Below are 22,446 nucleotides of genomic sequence, written 5' to 3'. Positions count from 1 at the left end.
GACTCTGATCTGATCAGTTTGCGGAGTTGGAGCCCCAGCCCCCAGGCCCCAGCACCAGCCTCAGCACCAGCCCCAGTCGCAGCCCAGTACTGGCAGCGGCACCTACAGATGTTTCTGCAAAGCCAGCAGCCAGCTCTCACCTACCCAAGGAGAGAAGACCGCTCCAAGACAGTGAGAGCTTCCCTGCATTCTCAGTGCACAGTCCCTGCATCGACCTCACAGGAGTAACCTGGCCTTAACTTTTTGCGCTTGTTTTACTATAATTTCTCTCCATCCCTCTCGACACTCCGCTACATATTTTTTGGGGGGTCTTTTGTTTTCCGGATCTTTACCCTTTCCCTCAGGCCTCTCCATGGCTCCCTTAGCTGAAGTTGGGGGCTTCCTGGGCGGCCTGGAGGGCTTGGGCCAGCAGGTGGGCTCGCACTTCCTGTTGCCTCCTGCGGGGGAACGGCCGCCGCTGCTGGGCGAGCGCCGGGGAGCGGCGGAGCGGGGCGCCCGCGGAGGGCCAGGGTCTGCGGAGCTGGCGCACCTGCATGGCATCCTGCGCCGCCGGCAGCTCTACTGTCGCACCGGTTTCCACCTGCAGATCTTGCCCGATGGCAGCGTTCAGGGCACTCGGCAGGACCACAGCCTCTTCGGTAGGTACTGGCATCCTGCCTCTGTCCCCCAAACTTGGCTCCTCTTCCCCCTTCGCTTGTACCTCCCTCCACGTTTGTCAAGGGTGTCAGGACTGCAAGCAATCCAGTGTTCCCCTAGACCCATTCAGCGCAAGACGTAGGCTGAGGCTGAAGGGCGACCTAGCTCAGGGGCAGGAAGGACTTTTCCTATCTGCTTGCATCTGCAGCCTCTAGCAGGCCTGAAGCTCCAGATGCTGGGGCAGGAGGAGAAAGGATGAGTGGTCTGGGTGAATCTTTCTATTCTGCCTTTTTGAATGCCTGGAACACCAAGACCTGGACTCAGAATCTTAATTTTTTTTCTTGTACTTCTTTCCTCCCAGGCAGTTTATTATTATTTTTAAATTCCTGTTATTTTTCTCCTGTGTCCTTTCACACTCCGCCTAGTACCATCCACTTTTTGAACATTAATAACAGGAAGTATTCCTCTTCTTTAAGCATGTTCTGCAGTTATGGAGTTGATTATCCACCCGTGGCTATTGCTCTGCAGGTTGCCCTTGCACAGGATGCAAGCTTTTGAGTATGTACCTCTAGAAAACTGTAAATGTTCACCTGAAGAAGTAACAGATTAACTTTCCATGGGCACCATTGCTACTGTCTAGCTCACCTGGCTGCAGTTCTCTGAGCTGGAGTTCTATTTGAGCCGGGGGGAAAAAAAAAAAAGCTACTGAGCATGCCTAGTACTTCAGCCAGTACCTCTTTAGAAATTGCGAAATTGAAAAGCAGTGATCTTGGTATTGACCTTAAGTAAGAGGAAATGGGGAAGCGAAAGAAGATATGGGTGGGAACACATAGGTTTCAGAATACCCCTGGCAGTGCCTCAGAGAAGAAGGGGTTAAAAGAAACAAGCAAAGTTCAAGACAGTCTGTGATAGATTTGCAAAGTCTATAATGTTAATTACTCTCTAACTATTGAATAACTAGTAAGTGCCCTCCTCAGTATGAATATTATTTTTCTTGTCTGTACAACCATAAGTTAAATTAGGTGCTTTCTGGTTATAACATCCCAGGATTTTTTCCTCATAGCTAAAGTTCTCATTATATCAGTTAACTTGCTATCACTCTCAAGGAATTTTGATTATCTGATTTGTGGCATCATTGGAGAGATTCATCAAATTGAAAAAAAAGATAACATTTACTTGTCAGTAGCTCTGTATAAGCACAACACATTCTCCTTTCCCTTCCTTTGCACCATGAAACTCTTTTAAGAATCTCATTTCTAGATGGCCCTCTCTTCTATCTTGTCCTTATTCCCTTGTTCTTATGATCTTGTTTCTCTTTTGACTTGTAGTACTCATTTAAACTTGGAGAAGTGTAAATCTCCATTTAAGGGACATTGGTAACTTTAGATGTAGAAATAAGCATGTGGTGGTTATTTGGTAGCACTTAAAGGCTTAGAAAATTAACTTTTTAAAAACCATATGTTTGCAGCTTCCACTGATCTCTTCCAAATTCCCATTGACCATGAGTCAAGAGTGTCATGACCTAGTGGCCAACCTGGGGTCACTTTTGGAAAGTATGTTTTTTTTTTTTAATTGAGGAAGCTGAGATTCTGATTCTAAAGAACTTTGCTGACACCAGGTGGCTCAGCTCTTTTACCTTTTACCTCTGCTTATTACAGAAAAATCTTCCAGCTATCAGAAAGGTTTAAAAATGGACACAAAAGGTGATAACTCTTATAGGTAAGAGCAGGTAGAAGTTAAGCTTTGGTAATATTCAGATTTTCCCCCTGTGATACACAATGTAACCTTGAAAATTCTCCCTTAAAGGGTTTTTTTTTTTTTTTTTTTTTAAATTTATTTATTTATTTATTTTTATTCTGATTTGTGATATATGACAGCAGAATGTACTACAATTCATATTACATATATAGAGCACAATTTTGCATAACTCTGGTTGTATACAAAGTAGAGTCACACCATTCGGTCTTTATACATGTACTTTGGATAATGATGTCCATCTCATTCCATCCTTAAAGGGGTTTTTAATTCAAATGTAATCACCTCAGTGACATGAGTTGTCCCTTCTGCTTTGTGTCTCTTTATAAGATTGACTCAATTTGAGGAGATTAATACATATTTGTAGACTTGATAATATTCATTCAACTCGTGTTTAAATCCATTCCTTTATGAGTGGATATTGCATTATTAGAATATCATCTTGCTAGCATGTTTTTAAACTAAAATTGTATATAATTACTTAGTAATTGCAAAAATATTATTTAGACTGATTTCAGTCAGTTTGTGATGGTTTAAGTCACGCTATGGTGGGAGACTATATATAGGAACAAAATATTCACTGTTACATAAAAGAAAGATAACCCAGATTAGTTTGGTAGTCTAAAGTAATGAACAGCCTCTTTAGGTACATTATACTGCATCCTAGTGGCCTTCAATAGCTTAGACATCACAATTTACTAGAGGGTGTATAGGTGAGAAGAAAATTCATATCCAACATGTGTAACACTGTATGCTTCTCTCTGTGTTTGTCTTCTTTTGCTAGTGCCTCAATTACTAATTAGTATTTTTCGCTTTTTATTTTATACTCGTTTCTGTGTCATCAAAGTAAGAATTTTAACAAAACTCAAGTATGGCTATTTGAGATATTAAAAACCATTTCTGATAATTCTATACTAATTTGGCTATGATCAACTACAAACTCAGAATTCTATATTTTAAAATTTCAAAACCACATCAATAGAACATAGAGAGATCTCAGTGAGGTTAAATAATTTCCTATCTGAGTTAGCTCTTTATTTATAGCAGAGTTGTTCTGTACAGAAGTACAGTAGGAAGACTTTACCTAATATGTAAACATGGAATCATTTCTTTAAGAAAAAAAGTTCAGCTTAAGATCAAACATATTCTTTTAAAGCCTTTTCCTTTATTCTCCCCTATTCTCCATAGATTTGTCTGATGTGGTTGCATTGTGGGTTGACTCACCTGTTTATTATGATTTAAAAGAAGGCTGGCTTTGAAAATGATACCAGAAAGACAAAGTACCTCCAAGTCTTTTTATGGGACACTGGGCATTAGAAAATCTATCTAAAATCTGTGATTACCTCTTAAGGAAAGTTTTTCATGTCCACCCTTTGTAAAGGAATTAGCTTAGTTGCCACCTCATATTATAAATAAGAAAGACTTGTCAAATCTCATTTAGGAATCAAACGATTACAAATTACTCTGTGGTATACTATTTCCTTGAGGAGAAAAAGGATCAGAATTATAAAGTGTGGCTAAAATCTTTAAGAGGAACATGAAAACACATAACCTTTTTCCCATCAGTTCTATGAGCCATTATTTATGCATGGTTATGTAAACTGTTTTGGATGCTGTTTATTTTTTATTTGTTTTGAATGCTGTTTAATAAAGTTGAAACTATTGAGTATAATTATTCTAAGAACACATATAATCTTTTTTTTTTCTTTTTACAATTACATGTTTTTTGTAAAGGTGACAGCATTATATTGAGGGGAGGATTGAAATGTAGGTGGTTTACCATTTAGTTTTCCAGGAAAGGCATACTATGTGAGATGTAATATAATTAACATATCTAGAAATTAAACTTACAATCTATCATACTTGAAAATTGGTTCTATTCTACATTCTAATTAGTTAAGCAGTTCCTGTACTTTAAAAGACAAGAGTATCTTAATATAAATCAGATACTTAAAGGAAATTAAGTTGCATGTATATCAACTATAGTATACTTTTAATTAACAAATATTCAATATGATTTGAAGTAATTACACATTTGTAACTAAAGCCTGGATAAAATGGTATTGATTATATTTTCATATCAATTATGTTTTAGGCCTGTATTTTGTTACTAACAGAGTCTTTCATTGATGAGCTTGGCAGAGGTTTGATTCTCTTTTACTCCCCCACTATACAATTGTCAATATGAGGGCTATCTTATGGAGTCTAGATCTTTCTGCTACATCTTATCTTCTCCTCTGCTTTTGGCTTTCAATTAAGGACACTGGCTCTTTCAAGCCACCTATAGACTATTTAGTAGTGTATTGTTGCTATAAGATTCTTGATAGCTCTAGTGTTCTACATGATCTCCTAACAGTTTAAAAGGGCTAGTTTGTCTTGCTAAGAATTTATGTTTCTGCCAGAGTGAATTAAGCTTTGGATAGAATAGAGACCACCATATCAGTAAATAGTCAGATTCTGTACTTTCCTTTGGCCTTGGGAGTATCACGTGTCCAAACAGGAACCCGTACAATAAATCAAGAAATTACTTAAAAGCAAGAGTCAGGCTAAATGATACACATTTATACCTGTACACATTTATATTGTAGAGCTTAAGATGGGTGAAGGAGTGAAAGTAGAAAGTTATTGAGGAAGGCAGATCGAAGCATAGAAACTGTGGTAAAAACTGTTTTCAGGTAAGGGGAAGAACTAGACAAAGGCATTAGTCCAAAGGTTAGTTAGAAAAAAAGAATAAGGCAGAGTGAGGCATTAAATTTTTTTTTGACCTGTGGTATATTAGTGTACTAAGTAGAAAGTTTCAAAACTAATTTCTTATTGATAAATTAAAATGACTCTAGAAAATTAATGATAGCAAAATCTACCTGAATTCTATGCTCTTGATATTTGGCTATAACATGTAATGAATTGTAAAGTCTTTGTACTTCTGTGAACTATACAGTTTATTTTTTCAAAACCATGTCATAGAAAAAATAACATATTTTGTAATTTAAATTTTTGAAACTACTGTGTGATCCTCAAGAAACAGCCTTCTGGAGTAGAAACATTGAATTAGGGTTCAGAAGATGTAACTTCAAGTATCAGTTCTATCAATTGCAAACATTAAATACCTTAGGCAAGTCAACAAACACTTCTGAGCTCAATTTCTTCATTTGTAAAGTAGGGATAATAATGTCTTTCCTGTATCTTTTTTTGCGGGGGAGTGTACTGGGGATTAAACTCAGGAGCACTGGACCACTGAACCACATCCCCAGCCCTATTTTGTATTTTATTTAGAGAGAGAGTCTCACTGAGTTGCTTAGTGCCTCACTATTTTGCTGAGGCTGTCTTTGAACTCGAGATCCTCCTGCCTCAGCCTCCTGAGCCACTGGGATTACAGGCATGCACCACTGTGCCTGGCTTCCCTACATATTTCAGCAATTGTTTTTAAGAACAGATGAAAAAATATAAGTTCAAGCCTTTTATAAACTATAAAACTCTTTTATACCCATATGAAGTATGCTCCTATTAGAAAAAGATGAACTTGATTCATTGTAAGCAAAAGCAAAACAACTAATAGAAAAAGGTTATAATTAACTAGTGGAACAAACATATTTATTTTATGATATTAATAGCTTCTATTTGTTGAATGCATACATGCATTAATCCTCACCCCTTTCCTTTTGGGGAGGCATTTCATTTGTTGTGCACATAGGAAATTGGAGTTCAAAGAAGACAAATGACTTGCCTGGGGCCTCGCTAGTAAATCACTGAACTGGAATTCAAACCCAGGTTCGTCTGGTTTAGGGTTTCATTCCCTTAAGGTTATACTACAATGAACACTTTTTTCCTTTTTAGTCCTTTTTTTCCATCTGAGAAGTGGGATTTCGTAATAGTTGAATAGTACTTTTCAGTTGATTAAGGACTTCTGTATACATCAATATATTTATCAACATTGGCCTACTACAGCAACCACTACTATGATTTAAAAGCTTTTTATTAGTTATATGTGCATTCATAAATACAAATCACTATTTTATTTATAAATTTAGGTATCCTGGAATTCATCAGTGTGGCGGTGGGACTTGTCAGTATTAGAGGTGTGGACAGTGGTCTTTACCTTGGAATGAATGACAAAGGAGAACTTTATGGATCAGTACGTATTTTTATTATTATTATAATTCTTGAAATTATGACTACCTTGCTTTGTGATTAAAATATCTATCAATAATGTTTGTGAGAAGTATATGAAATATTCTTATATAGAAATTAAAATCTACAGCATTGTAAATTTTCATATATCTAGGCAAACTGAATTTGTAGTTGCAAATTCAATTGAATTTGTAATTTGGAAAAAATTAGTAAGATGTAAAGATGTGCCACTTTCCCACCCTTCTTCTAACATGAAATCCCTTCTAAAAGTTGAATTCTCTGTAACTATTTCCATAGAGAACTTACTTTTTATGACTAAGCTGGTGGCACTGTTACTTCTTTTGTTTAAAATTTCAATTGAGACCAATATCAAGCTAAAAGCTTAATATACACTGAAGAAAATTGGTTGCAATATTTCAATTAATAGATGAATATCTATTTTATGTATGGGTAAAATTTGTATTTTCCAGGGTTTTTTTTAACCAGCTCTTCACAAAGAGAAAAATAATTCCATGTGCAGTGATCATAAAAGTAGGATTACAATAGAGAAAACACATATACATAATTTTCATGTATATGCGGGGGGAAAATAAGCAACTCTGATCTGTCCTTTAGGACAACATATGGTCCATCTTGAAAAGATGAGAAATCATTGGGGTTTTACTATAATTAAATTAATAGTAATATATCAGATAGAAGTTAATCATGGGGAATGTCTTATCAAACAATTAATAAATTCATAAGAAAATTTATTATTTGGAATGATGATTTTGAATTCAGAATTCATATTTTAGCAAAATCTTAAATATTCCATGTTGAGAACAGAGACTTAATATATATAACTTTGGCATCAAATGATGAAATAAGATAAATTACAGGTTTTTTTGGTGGTGATGATGGCAAGAGGTGAGAATATGGAGCATGGAAAAATTCAGAATATTTATTAAGTATTTGAAAATAAAATTGGGAAATGACATTTGACTTAAAATTTCTTTGAATTAAACTGCTGGATGAAGTCACCTTGTAGAAATAATTCTAGGTAATATATGAATACAACCAAAATAAAAACAAAATAATTTTTTCTTTCTTTTAGGCAAACAAATAAAAATACAGAATTGAAGCTTTTGTAAGAAAATTGTTTCAAAGATTTTTTTAAAAATAGTAGTTATCATTTCTTTCTTTCTTTTTAGGAGAAACTGACTTCTGAATGCATCTTTAGGGAGCAATTTGAAGAGAATTGGTATAATACCTACTCATCTAACATATATAAACATGGAGACACTGGCCGCAGGTATTTTGTGGCACTCAACAAAGATGGAACTCCAAGAGATGGTGCCAGGTCCAAAAGACATCAAAAATTCACACATTTCTTGCCTAGACCAGTTGACCCAGAAAGAGTTCCAGAATTGTACAAGGACCTACTGATGTACACTTGAAGCATGGTAGTGTCTTTATGGAAGAATGAAACCACAACTGTCCTTTTATTCTCATAGTTCCCATCATTAAATAATAATAAGCAAGGAAGATATTCAGAATATTATTGTCTGATTTTTACTGGGAGATTAAATTTGGAAAGAAGACAGAAAAAAAATTGACTTGAAGTAGATCAAGATCACTCTTTATAAGTGGATTAAATTTACTTCGTTCGGTTCACTGGCTCAATCCTTAACCAGTACATGGAAGCTGAAAAATCAGTTCAATTCTGGATAAAGGGAACTCCACCTAGTTTGCTGCTGGTGCCTCACCTCTTTGGATTATGTTTACTTTGAATGTTACATTAAAAATAGATACTTCATGTTGAAGACATGGACTAATATAGTTGGCCATGATTATTTCCTCGAAAATTCTGAGGACCTTGTAGGATTTTGCAAGTTATGGCATTGCATGTAAAACAACAACAGCAAAACAACAACAAACATACAACATCCTGGGTGACCATGGACTATAAAATATGCCACACCAAGCTGGAACATTTTTAAAAAGAATGGACCTATTTATACATTTTCAATTTGCAAATATTTATTATATATTTATTTATTAAAGAGTTTATTTTTTACTGGTGTATGAAGATGATACAAAGAGTAAAAAAACCACAAAACTTCATTTATTGTGCCATTGCTTTGTTGTGGTATCTTGGGCTATAAAGAAGACATCATTATTACAATACATTGACTATAGAATAAGATCTTAAAGTTGTTTTTAAAAATAAAGTTTAGTGTAGAGAACAAGTTTGGATAGAATGGTTCAGGGAAGGCTTCTCTAAGAAGGTGACATTTTCTAATGGGCCTAAAAGATATGAAGGAGCAAATCAGGCTAAAAGGATAGATAATAGATATACAATGAATGTTTAAAATCCCTTCAAGAAACCCACATTTCATACATTTTAATATTTTCCACTAATACCTTCGAAGACATCATAGGCAACTGTTTGGGTTTTCTTCCGCAAGTGTTTTTTTTTTTCATTTTTTTCAATCCCCAGAGCTGTTCATGCCTATGTGAAATATGTAACACATTTGCTCTCAAAGAAAGATTGTTCGGCTAGCTTTCTATAAGGGAAGCAACTAGTTTTTATTGTGCTGGCAGCAGAATATTTACTGTAAAACCAAAGTGAGATTTACTAAACAAGTCACCCAGGACAACTATGACAAAAAAAAAGAAAAAAAAAACTTGAGAATAATTAATTAAAACTTTTGGTAGGAGAAGTATTTGCATTTTTACTTGGAGATAGATCTATTTAATAAAAAATGTGCATACTAATCAATTGGTGATTTTTTGATAGTAGCTTAACATCTAATCAGTGTAGTTGAAGGGATAGTCTCTGTTTTGATCGTGACCTGTTTGTTTCCACTACTCCACATCTGCTGGTCCACTGTATCCTATGGTGTTGTTGTGGGATGTTGTTTTCTAATCTCAGGGTCCGATTGTAAAAGTCCTGTCTTGGTGTCCATGAATATTAAAAGTTCACTTCAAACATTGCTGGGGGTGGGGGTTGTTTCCTTCAAATTAATTCCTTGCATTGAATAATCCTTCTCTAATGGAGATACTGTGTAGAGGGTGTCTCTCTTTGTTCTTTCTCAATGATGACTGGGGAATAATGAGGGATTATGTCAACACATTGCAGATATGTGAAGGTGAAATGAGAGTACTAATTATTTACAAGTGAAAGGGTTGAAAGGGAGGGACTGGAGCAGAAATTAGAATATTAGTTACACACACATGAAATTTTGGTTGCTTGGAGCCAAATCTGAAAATCTTTCCCTCATAATACAGTACTATAACATTTTCTGTGTTATACCAGTAAACATTTTTAAGTGGACAGATAGTGGACTTTAGAATTTTACCAAGTTCTAGTAAGACTAATCCTAAATTCTAGAGATAAGTATCTGGTCAATGGTGGCCAATTGTATATATCATCTAAGCCACAGTATTTAATGTAAGGATTGACATGGGATCCAAGTTTGCCAAGCAAACCCTCCCGGATGGATTCTTGCTGGAACTCTAAAGAAAGATGGGTTCTTTTCTGAGATGGAAGGGATTAAGAACCACGAAAATTTAGAACTTTAGGCCCATCTGTGCTAACATAAAAGGAAATCCTGCCCAAAATTGGAGCTAAAAGTAAGGAAAATAAAGTGGACAGATAGAGTCACGGAGAATTAATCCCAGATCTTAAACCTTAATAAGGAACTCCTAGTATTAGTCTGGCTAGATTTCAGAATTTCTATGGACAAATAACTCCTTTTTACCCCTTCCATTCCCTTCTTTTTGCATAGGAATATTGACAACTTTTATCCTGTTCTATCCTACTACTGAATGTTGAGAGTGTTGGGGGTGTAAAACTTGTCTTCTGTTTCACAGATCCATAGATCAAGAGAAATGTTACTCTAGGTGTTAGACTTACCCCCACTCATCCATACCTATACCTGATTTAGATAATGAAATTTTGGATTTTCAGATGTTGCTAATGAGTTAATACTCTTGAAGACCTTGGCAGAGAGTGAGTGGATTTTTCACATGAAAGGTCAGCAGTCAACCATAGTGGACAGATTCTAAATTTGTCCCTGCCCACAATCCCTGCCTACAGGTGCTCATATTTTTGTACAATCCTTTTGAGGTACATGTGACTTCCTTCTAGAAACAGAATACAGCAAAGAGATGATGTGTCTGTGATTATGCTAAGACTCTATTTTACTAGCATATTGGAGAGTCTTGTTGCTGAATTGATGAAGTAAGTAGCTACATTATGAAACCCCAAGTGGCTTCTAGGAGTACAGAACAGCCTCCAACAGACACAGAGCCAAAAGATGGGGCCCTCAGTTTGTTTTATAACTGCAAGAAGTTAATTCCTTGCTCGGCCTAAGTGAGCTTAGAAGAGGATCCTTACCATCAAGTCTCAAGAATGCAGCCTGCTGGTTGTAGTTCTGTGAAGCCCAGAACCAAGGGCCCAACTAAAACCTGCCTGAACTTTGACCAACAGGAAAAATGAAATAATTAATGCAAATAATTTTATAGTAAGTATTGTACAAGCACAGGTAACTAATACATTTGTGAATTTGAGGGAACATTTACTATTAGTAGATGTGACCTCACATTCTGTTATTTACTGGTGTTTTTATTATTTTTTTTTCAAAATTTCTAAACTATAAGCAATGAAGGCAATATGTCTTCATCTCTGACCCCAGACTTGGAACTGGGGTGGAATGCCTTTTTGGACATGACCTATAGTTGTGGCCTGGACACATCTTTACTTCAATGAAGTAATCACTTTCCCTTGTATCTGAAACAAATGATAGTGAAGACATCAAATCAAATTTATTGTCTTTTTCATGTAAGGAACTGAGATGTGAACTTCTTCTGTTCTCTAATATAAATATCAGAAAGGACCCAGCATGAATATAGAGGAATCTCGTGTATTTGTTTCCATCCCATATTGTACCTTATTCTAGTTATCTTTTAGTAGTTGACTGGTCCAGGGCTTGTCGGTACCAGTTTCTTGGAACATTGGCCCATTTTTTTTTCCAGGTGAGGGCAGGTTTGTCATGCATTGCAAACATCCAAAATACCCTCAAGGCTGCAAGTGTAGGATTTGCCAAAATTCCCCCACACATTCCACTTTCAGTTTTTCTATTGATTCTTTGAGGCATAACTGTATTTTATTTTTATTTATTATCCAAAGTAAAACTGAATGAATAGGATCTTTGTCTAACTTAACAATAGGCTAAGATACTCAAAATTTTGACACATAACTCATCAATAATGAGGACTCAAACCTCTCAAAGGTGGCCACTTCCATTGAAGCAGCTAAGAGGACCATTCTTTGCAAGTTGTAAACTGGTTATTTGGGCAATATATTTTTCCTTAATGTCAAGTTCATTTGACTTCTAATGTCCTTTCCATTTAATATTAACTTTTTATAATATGGTTCTATTTCAATTCCTTCTTGACAAATATCTACAGGTTGGGATTAGCAAGGATGATACCTTGGCTCATAAGATATATGATATGTGAGACTGAGGAACTTCACTTTCCTCTAGATAACAACATGGTACTACTAGTTATGGAACTTTGGTGAACATTACATTTTTTTTTGTATAATTAAATGGGTAAAACATATTTTGTCCCAATGACCGGAGGAATTCAGTATATCACCTCTGTTTCTTTAAAACAAACTTAGATATGTATTTTTATAGAACCTATAACCAATAACATTATAATATTTCCATTTAATTGTATTAACCAAACCTATTGTGGATGAGTAATGTACACAGGGTTAAGGCAGAAGAAGTTGAAGGGAAGAAAGGCAGATGCATACTTAATTCAATAGTTTTAACAGTTCACTTATAATTGAATAGAATACTTTTGCAGATCATATCTAGACAGTATTAGTTCCTTAACAGTTTTCTGTATTTTACATGTTTGGGAAAATGTAAATAATATCACAAAATAGTACTGAATGAAGAAACAGTTTCAACTGGTTGTGTTTATCCATGATACCAATTCATCTTCTAGTATGAAATTTCAAAATTTGCCACAATTTATTCTAAAACACGGCTTTACTTTTTTCCCCCTCGAGCATGCTGGAGCAAGTTTCATTGTTCTTGTGACTATTTTTTGCCCAACATAACTTTAGTTTGAAGAAACAGACAAATTTTGCATAGTGTGATTCATTAGAGTGAACAAATATTGACAGGTTAGCTTTTCTCAATGGAGGTTCTGCAAGAGAACCAAGCTTTGTAAAAAATGATGTGCGTGACTATATTCTTAATCTTTCAGCCTACATTCTGTTATGACTTTTAGATACATAGGATATAAGTTATTGTGTTATACATATTGCATTTCTTATGGTGAATACTTTTAGGAATCCTGTAGGGAAGCCATGTTATTGCACCCTCGTCTCTCAGACAGAATTAACTATTTCCCACATAGATCAGGCATATTAGTATAATTCTATTCATACTTAACCAAAATTCTATCTGCCACTAATTTTTAAAAGTTTGAGAGCAAGTAGGTAGTCTGGTATGACTCCAATACCAGTTAAATCTATTGAGCTTCAAAATAATGCATTCTTTGTATCCTTCATATTGCTTCCCCATAGGCATTATGTAACGATTCATGAAAGATGTGCATTGCCTTGTACATGTAGCAACACACTTATTGACTATTCTTTCTACTCAGTAAATAAAACTATTTAATTTGCATTACTATATTGCTAAAAGTATTCTAGTGTTTTTTGATCATGTTGATACATTAATAACCCAGAGACTGTCCTAGAATGTGTTCAAATCAATTTTCATTACCATCAATTAGCTTTTATAGTCTCTAAAATAGAACAGATTGATGTCTTTTATGGTTGAGCATTCTCTTTTGTCCTGGTCATTACCTGGCACACCTCACTCATCAATAAAAAGGACTCAAACCTCCCTTACCTGTAGATGCTGTTTAATGTAGGATACTCTGAGACCACGGCTTTTCTCCATGGTCCTTATTTCATTGATGAATCGACCTTCAACATGATTAAAATATAAGAATATGAAATTTTATGGCTTCTGAGTAGCTTGCATGTAGTTTCCCAACCATTTGATCAAAGTGAGTTTGGATATTTGTTTTAACATTTTCGATACCCAGAAATGAACATCTGTTCTTTTTTATCTTCTTTTTCTTTTTTTTTTTGGTACTGGGGATTAACCCAGGGACACTTAACCATTGAGCTATATCACCAGCCCTTATTATTTTATTTTTTTATATTGAGACAGGGTCTCATTAAGTTGCTTAAGGTCTCACTAAGTTGCTGGGGCTGGCTTTGAACTTGCAATCCTTCTGCCTCAGCCTCCTGAGTCTCTGGGATTACAGGTATATGCTACTATACTAGGAATCTGTCCTTATTTAATCAATGAATTGACCTTCAATATGGTTAAAATATAAAAATATGAAATTTTATAAGCATTTATTTACCTTTTTCTTAACCATTCATTCTCCCTCCTCCCCCCAACCCCCAAAGAACTATGGTACTTTTTGCTAAATTCAGTTAATAAGCCAGCTTTACTACATTCCCTGCAGTGCTTTAATAAATAAACATTCAGGGTTATTTTTCATTGCATTAGATCTCTTCATGGTGGTAGTTATGGCCAAGTATGTGAGGTTCTAGAATATCTGCTGGTCAAATTGTTACCTCATCTCCTTGGGATGTGAGTTACAGGAGGTGGTACTGTGAAGGGAGAATTACTAAGGAGATAAATTGTTTGCTGAGTAGGACTCTGCCACCAATCATTTTGTTTGTCCTGAAACTGAGATTTGAGTCACACCCCATGCCTTGTACTTACAGATGTTTGAGTATCAGTAAGTGTGCTCTTGCCAAGGGTTGGCTCTTGTAGTGCTGCACAATTCTGTGAAGTCGCTGCACTTCTTTGGAGATGAGCATCACTCTCTCTCTCTTTACTGGTTACATTATTTCCATCTAACATCTCATTCCACCTTGAAAATAATCAGGCATCAGAGTTGGTAGCAAAAGGGCTTAGTGTTCTATCCGTGAATTATTGTTTTAACTATGGCATAATGAGTGGCTGGCAATTGCCCTTTGAAATGAGTACACCATTAAGCAAACTTGACAGTTTTGTCACCTGCCTAGGGACATGCCAGTCAACCTATGTCAAGGGTAGACCTCTGGGGACTCATGTTTTCGTTTTATATGCTAAGGAATCAGAAAAGTGGTTGTGTAAACTTTAAGACATCACATTAATCAGAATGCTATATAATTTAATGATAAGATTACAGCATAATACCCATCCAGATATGTCAATATCCTTACATGAAAATTTCTTTGCCTTCTATTTAGTGATGTGGCTTTCAAGGATAGTTTTTTTTTTTTTTTTTTGCATGTGTGTGTCTCATTCAGTGCATAAGTTATTTACTTCAAGTAATAGCACTCCCAGGAAAGTCATTTTTTGGTGAATTTTTCCCTGTCAAATTGACCTATGATTTATAGCCATCAAACTAATAAGAGAAGACACAGCCTTGGATACAGTTATTTCTGCTAATCAGTGTGGCATCTATGAAATGAATGTATTTTCTATTTGAAGTAGGTCAAGAACATATGTTTAAGTTTTGCCTTACTAGATTATCCTGAAGAGTTTATCCCTGTAGTGGGACAATAAAAGTATAAATCTGGCCAAAGGAAGGCAAACTACACTGATGACCAAAACTAACAGAGATCTGTGTTTGCTACATTAGTATCATGGATTAGTAGAAAGGTGATGTAATGTCCACCTACATTTTGGACTAGACAAACCAGTTTGTTAAAGGGACTAGTGGTGTATGTGGGTTCTTCTCAGTTTCTTCAACACCGCTATTATGTAATTTGCTGTACTTCTTCTGTAACTTGGCATCATTTCATATTTGCAATTGTGGTACAGGATTATTCTAGAAGTTCCTCTTTAGCATACCCAATTGTTGTTATTCCTACCTTCACTAGAATTGTAATATGTCCCTTGTGATTACACACTCCTGTATAGGAGATACCACTTCTAAGAAAAGCTTCTTTGGCCCTCTGTGTCTAGGCAATATGTGTTTAGCAATTACCACAACCTGGCAACTCCAGCTAGTTTCCCTTCCATCTCCTTCAATAGTCTAGACAATTTCTCTTTTTTTAAAAAATCTAAGTTTCCCAGAAATAATGTTATCCTTGATCCTGCATCTAAAAGATCCTGAGATTCTTGAATATTGTCCTTTGTTCAAAACAGGTCACAGGGTTTAGGGTCTGTCTGGGAGGAACTGATGCTTAATGGACCCCCCAGTTAAGGACTTTGGGACACTGTGTCCTTTCCTTTGAGAGACTCGGCTTGATCCCCAGACTTTGGGGGTAGGTTTCTTAAATCTAGAAAGATCAGAAGAAATCAAAGAAAATGCTTTAGAACTTGTCTTTTGTTTTTCACATGCAGGGAGAAGTTTATCCTTAAGATTTACGGAATCCTTGTCTCAGTGTTCCCTCTCTTGGCTCAGCTCCCAGTGATTTTGAAGTGGCTTATTACTATCTGTGTGGAGCCAAGGTTGTTGCCATGGCTTCAGGGCCTGTAACTGTAGCTGATTCTTGTGTCCTATGGATTTCCTCTGAATCTTAGCAACTTACCTGTGTTCTTCTTATGAATTTGGTTTTATGTTAGCCCAAATTTAAAGACCCTTTGGTCTTAGCCCACAGGGAAATTGTTGTGTGGATAGTTTATAAAATTCAAATCCAAAAGATTTTTCCAATAGCCAAATTTTCAGCAATTTCTCATGAAATTCACCCTTCCATTAAGAGCTTTTCAGGGGATGGAAACATAAACCTTTGAAAGCAGACTTAACACATTGATTTCTAAAGATAATCATCTGGGTGGTTGGGTTCACCTATCCTGTTGATCAGAACAGTAGCTATTTGAAGTTTCCTCCTTTTTAACCTCCCTGATCCTTTGCTTATCAGTTTTCATGGCCAGAGTTGCTCCACTGTTCTTGTAAATCAGCTTATCATGGTCTCCACACTTTCCCCATTCATAAAACAAAGCATTAATTTCCATGAGTTGCCCACATTTATCCTCCTACATTGTATTCACTACCTTCCTTTCTATAACATAAAATTTACCAATTTTTAAGCGCACAGTTCTGTGGCATTAAATCCACTCACATTGTTGGATAACCACCACCATCATTTCCAGTACTTTTTCATCTTCACCAGCCAAATGAAACTCTGTCCTCTTTAGTTACTAGCTCCCCACTCCCTTTTCCCCCAGATTCTGGTAAACACCATTCTATGAATTTTACTAGTCTAGAAATCTCATATAAGTGGAATCAGACAGTACTTGTCCTTTTGTATTTATTTCACTTAGCATAATGCTTTCAAGGTTTATCATGCTGTAACATGTATTATAATTTGCTTCTTTTTTAAGGCTAAATAATACCTTACAGAACATTTTATCTATTTACCCACTGATGGGCATGTGGGCTGTTTCCATCTTTCAGCTATTGTGCAAAGCTCCTATGAACACAGGTATACAAATAATCTTCTTTAGTTTCTCTTTCTACTTCACTTGGTTAAAAGACATAAAATAAAATGTAAAAGTTCTTTTAAAAAACAGAAGTAGCTACATTCATCATGAAAAGTGGGAGCCCATGCTATTGAGCTGATGCCTAAATTCTATCTCTTCTTCATGTGTCCATTGTTTCGGCATAGGAGTGGCCAAAGAGAGAGATTGGCTGACATCAGCTGAGTCCTTTTGGCTGCCTGGTTACTTAGTGATTCTTCTATGGTGCGAGCTCTTGGATTGGTGCAAAATTTTAATTCAAAGACTTCACACTTATGTCCACAATATGTTTATCCATATATATTATTTTCCACCAGACTTCTATGTCTCTGATCTTTCTAATCTTTGTTATTATAAAATTTTGATCAGCTAGCTGATTATTTGTCATTGTCCTTGTCTCCTTATATATCATAATCTCAGACCACTTTTTTTTTTATCTGAAGCAGATAACCAGGTATGTGGTAAAAAACTTCTACTAATTGCTAACTTATGAGTTAGGCCATGATAGTCTGACCCATCACTAAGCCACAGTTGGGTATTTGCATACTCATAAACTACTCCTCAGGGATCCCCATCTGGGCATGAAAGTGCACTGCAGTAGTGATGACATGGGTTCTCAGCCATCGGAATTAGTAGATATGACAGGATTCAGCTCATGATGGGAAATTCTAGCTGTATAGTCATTTGCTCTCCCATAGTCGTCTGCCTGCCAATTTGTACCGTAGCTCAGTAACATATCAAGAGTTGCATTTCACAAGACATATATTCTCCATTGCAAATTGGGTGACTTTGCTCAGGTACCTCAGGGCTTGTTACAAGATTTACACATAGAGCTTCCCATAAATACCTCCTGACACTATTTCCTACCATTGATACTTATAAGAGGATCTAATGACTGAAGTGATTTGGACCTGACCATAGACAGTTCTAGAATTTTTGCTGGATTAGCAGCATCCTTAATTTTATTTTATTTTTGACTCTGTTAACTATTAGCACCACTTTCAAAGGTTATGGATAAAGATCTGAGCAAAGTGACTTCATGGGCATTAGCTTTAGCTGAGCTATCAGAGGAGATATTTCAGAGATCATGAAATGGATTCTAGGAGGAGTTGTGTTTACTTTGTGGTTTCTGGAGGCTGCTCTCTGCTGTCCTCAAAAGGAGTAGAATAATTGTATCCATTATGGACATCCTGGTGGTGGTGGTGGAGGGTATATGTATGTTTAAAAAAATTGAAGTGGAGACTGACTTCAACTTGGCTACTTGTTTATGCTAAAAATGGATAGTAAGTTACTTTTTTCTTATTTCCACTTTTAAGAGAAGCAAAAATAAGCCAGTTCAATATACTACATATTAAAAATATAAAGTAAAACTATTGTTATGGTGAAACAAATAAATAAGAATTTTTTTTTTCTGGTGAGAAGAGGAAATATATATTATTTATTTATTCTAAGGTCATAAACATTAGAATTTTCAGAGCTTGAAGATATCTTCACTATCATCTTGTTTAATCTTTTCATCTTACAAACAAGGAAAATCTTTTATCTTATTGACTCTTTTCAGTAAAGCCATGAAACATTTTGTTGTTTATAAGTTTGTAAATGTATCCATATGCTTTTCTAAATGCTCTTTTATGATTTTGGCCAGCAATGTTGAAATTAGCATGTTTTGATCTTTGTGTAAGTTGTTCAGAAAGAACTTAAAAGAAGTATTTAGGAAAATCCAAGTGCTGAAACATTTAAGATATGCTTTGTGGTCTCAATTTTGTGTGATTGTCAGCCAGGAAGTTTTCTGATTAAGATGGCTTGCCAATTCCCTGCCAAAAATATTATTTATTACAATAATGGGGATTTCCTATTTGAGAAGTTAAAGATAAAAGGTTACTAATATCATTTCCCCTGAAATAATTGACATAGATTTTCCATGTGTGAGTATACAGACATATATATTATGTATATTTATATACCATATATATATATATATATAGTTATAATTCACTAATTAAAATAATAATAATAATGGAAGGGAGATTGGTACAGTAGAGCAAGCAGATCAGAGGGAGGAAGAAGAAAAGAAAAAAGAAAAGTACTGGAAATAAGATTGATGAAATTGTGTTGCATGTAAGTACAAATATGGCATAATGAATCTCACAATTATGTGTAATTATAATATGCCAATAAAAATAAATTATAATTTAATATAATTTACAGAGATCAATTGATGTATTCTAATAAGATTAAAATCAAGAATAAGACAGAAAAGGCCTTTCTGAAGCAGAAGTAGGAGTTTGGCAAAGAGAGCTGTTTGTTTGTGGAAGGTAGGATGTGTATAGATAGCTTTCCAGGGAATGGCATGACAAAGTTCTTGCAGTTGGGAGAGTGTGATACAATAAAGAAACTAAAAAAAAAAAAATAAAGAAATAAAAAAGTGCCAAGATGACATAAGTAATTAGTGAGGGCAAATGTAGCATGAGAGGAGATGGAAGAGGTTGAAGTGGACACATCCCGCAGGCCCTAGCGTCACAGAGATGTTTGATGCAAAGGAAGGTCACAGGATGATTTTTGCTGGGTATTGACACCATTTCATCTGTATCTTTAAAGAGGGCTGGGGTTGTGGCTCAGTGTTAGAGCGCTTGCCTAGCCTGAGTGAGGCACTGGATTTGATCCCAGCACCACATAAAAATAAAAACAAATATATCTTCAAAAGACCACATTGGCTGCTGCTCTACAAACAATGCATTGGAATGAGCTAAGAGTAAAAGAAAACAGACATTATCAGGAGACCATTGCATTTGGTCTAGGTGAAAGAACTGCAACAGTGGGGATGTTAGCAGTGAAATGGAGAGTAACAGGGTATTTTGAAGGTAAGATCAGTGGGCTTTGGTCATTAAAAGTGGGAATAAGAGATATGTGAAGATGTGCCCAGATTTTTGGCTTAAGAAGTGTGTGTGTATCATTTATTGAAATAATTTGATGCTAGAGATGAAAAAGCTTTGAAAGAAACTGAAAAGTTCAGTTTTAGAAATGTTAATTTTGTGATGTTAGTGAGATGATCAAGCAAACCTGTCAAGTAAGGCACATACAGGTCTGGAAATTTGGGCTAGAGCTATAATTTCGGCGTTTTTGGCATATAGGTGGCAGGAAAGAAAACATGAAAGTTCTGAGTCACATTAGGTCAGATAAAAGAGGACAAGTCATGTAACAAGAGGGAGGGAGACACCAGTGAAGAAGAAAACCAGTAAAGTTTTGCATCCTATGGTACAAAGAGTATTTCTAGAATCAGTGAGTAATCACGTCATTTGGGAGGTATAAGATGAGGACTAAAAATTGTAGATTAGGATTTGGCAAATTGAAATCAATGGTGAGGCTGCTGCATGTCTATGCAATGACGCAAGGAGCATGGGCTACCTGCAACTCTCCAAGATCTGGCTCCGCCCTCTTCTCAGGGTCGACCCTTCCAGGCTAGAGCCCTAGATCCCTTTCCCAGCATGCTCTGCGACGTGAAGAAGCGGCTTCCGGGTCTGAGGGCGTTTTGTGTTGGCTGGCGCTGGAGAAACAAGATGGCGGCGTCGGAGGAGTGACAGGGCTCTCCCCTGGCCGGACCCAGCGGCAGTGGTGGCAGCTGTATAGCCGCCCTAACTCACCACGCCCCCTTTTCAGCCAGGGACACGCCATGAAAGCGAGGCTGGGGTGGCCGCCGAGAAACAAGTGACCTAAGTAACCGCGAGAACCACTCACAGACTGCGGCCTGCCTAAAAGAAACCTAACTGCGTGTCCGTGATTGGGGTTCCCTGGGCTGATTCTAGGCCCCGAAACGCCTGAAAAGGCCTTAGTTTCCCACTGTCTGCTGTCCTCCTCCGCAACCTTGCCTGGTGGAAGAGCCCCCGACGCCTTTGTCCTCCCCTCAGGACTTGGATCCAGTCTCCATGTTCGTCTGTCCGGAAGGCGAGCAGCACTGGCTCCAAGGCCGAAGTCGTTGTCGGAGGGAAATATAAACTGGTACAGAAGATAGGGTATGGCACCTTCGGGGACGTTTATCTGGCGTTTAACATCAACACCGGACAGGAAGTGGCAGTGAAGGTAGAATCTCAGAAGGCCAAGTTTTCCAAGTTGGTAATCGAAAGCCAAATCTATAAGATTCTTGAAGGTGGGGTTGGCGTCCCCCACATCTGGTGGTACGGTGAGGAAAAAGGCTATAATGTGTTAGTCATGGATCTTCTGGGACCCAACCTTGAAGATCTCTTCAATTTCTGCTCAAGAAGTTTCACAATGAAAACTGTACTTATGTTAGCTGACCAGATGATTAGTAGAATTGAATATGTGCATTCAAAGAATTTTATACACAGAGACATTAAGCCAGATAACTTACTAGTGGGTATCGGGAATGACCGTAATAAGTTATTCCTTATTGATTTTGGTTTGGCCAAAAGGTACAGAAACGACAAGACAAAGCAACACATACCATATGTGGAAGATAAACCCCTCACTGGCACTGCCCGATATGCTAGCATCAATGCACATCTTGGTATTGAGCAGAGTCGCCGAGATGACATGGAATCATTAGGATATGTTTTGATGTATTTTAATAGAACCCATCTGCCATGGCAAGGACTAAATGCTGCAACAAAGAAACAAATATATGAAAAGATCAGTGAAAAGAAGAGGTCCACTTCTGTTGAAGTTTTATGTAAGGGGTTTCCTGCAGAATTTGCTATATACTTAAACTATTGTCGTAGGCTGCCCTTTGAGGAAGTCCCAGATTACAAGTATCTGAAGGAGCTATTCCGCATCCTTTTCAGGACTCTGAACTACCATTATGACTACATATTTGATTGGACGAAGAAGTTAAAGCAGAAAGCATACCAGGCAGCCTTTTCCAGTGGGCAGGGTCAGCCAGTACAATCCCCCACAGGCAAGCAAACCAACAAAACCAAGAGTAACATGAAAGGTTTCTAAGCATTAATTGAAGAACAGAAGAAGCAGAGCAGATGATTGAAGCAGCATTTGTTTCTCCCCAAATCTAGAAATTTTAGTTCATATGTAAACTAGCCAGTGGTTGTGGACCACCATTTACTTGGTGTAAGTAAAGAACTTAATTTCAGTATAAACTGGCTCTGGGAAGCATTGTTGATGCTGTATCATGAGTTTAGCCACTGTAATTGTGAATATTAACAGTGAAATGGTGTCTGGTTTGCTATTGCATTTTTTAAGTGGAAAAGTTAACTAAATGGTTGACACTCAAATTGGTGGAGAAATTGTGCATGTACTTTTTTTGTTTGTTTGTTAAAACCTTTCATTTTGTGCTGCACTGCTTTGAGATCTCATTTCAGAAGAACAGCATGAACAGTCTTCAGCCACAGTTGTGATGGTTAAAAATGCCCAC

At 36.6% G+C, this 22,446-nt stretch overlaps 2 protein-coding genes across 2 annotated transcripts; both read left to right on the top strand.

The window, feature by feature from the left end:
- Positions 1-352: 352 nt before the first annotated feature.
- Fgf20 (fibroblast growth factor 20) lies at positions 353-8,659 on the top strand. Its single transcript, XM_046425986.2, has 3 exons — positions 353-638; positions 6,420-6,523; positions 7,710-8,659. Exons 1-3 carry the CDS (start codon positions 353-355, stop codon positions 7,953-7,955), a joined length of 636 nt encoding a protein of 211 aa, XP_046281942.1. The 3' UTR covers positions 7,956-8,659.
- A 10,757-nt stretch (positions 8,660-19,416) lies between these two features.
- LOC124080115 (casein kinase I-like) lies at positions 19,417-22,121 on the top strand. Its single transcript, XM_046425979.2, has 2 exons — positions 19,417-19,424; positions 21,014-22,121. The coding sequence occupies exons 1-2, from the start codon at positions 19,417-19,419 to the stop codon at positions 22,017-22,019; spliced, it is 1,014 nt and encodes a 337-aa protein (XP_046281935.1). The 3' UTR covers positions 22,020-22,121.
- The last annotated feature ends 325 nt before the right edge of the window (positions 22,122-22,446 follow it).

The sequence above is a fragment of the Marmota monax genome, unplaced genomic scaffold (genome assembly GCF_021218885.2).
Source record: "Marmota monax isolate L192 unplaced genomic scaffold, Marmota_monax_Labrador192_F-V1.1 WCK01_AAM20220418_F8-fsc00197, whole genome shotgun sequence".
NCBI lineage: Eukaryota > Metazoa > Chordata > Mammalia > Rodentia > Sciuridae > Marmota > Marmota monax.
Note: the sequence above shows the minus strand (reverse complement) of the source record. Positions and strands in the feature narration are given on the sequence as shown.

Coding starts and splice junctions, on each gene's coding strand:
- Fgf20 (XM_046425986.2), top strand. CDS start 353: ATGGCTCCCTTAGCTGAAGTTGGGGGCTTCCTGGGCGGCCTGGAGGGC. Junction 639..6,419: donor GCAGGACCACAGCCTCTTCG/GTAGGTACTGGC, acceptor TTATAAATTTAG/GTATCCTGGAATTCATCAGT. Junction 6,524..7,709: donor AAGGAGAACTTTATGGATCA/GTACGTATTTTT, acceptor CTTTCTTTTTAG/GAGAAACTGACTTCTGAATG.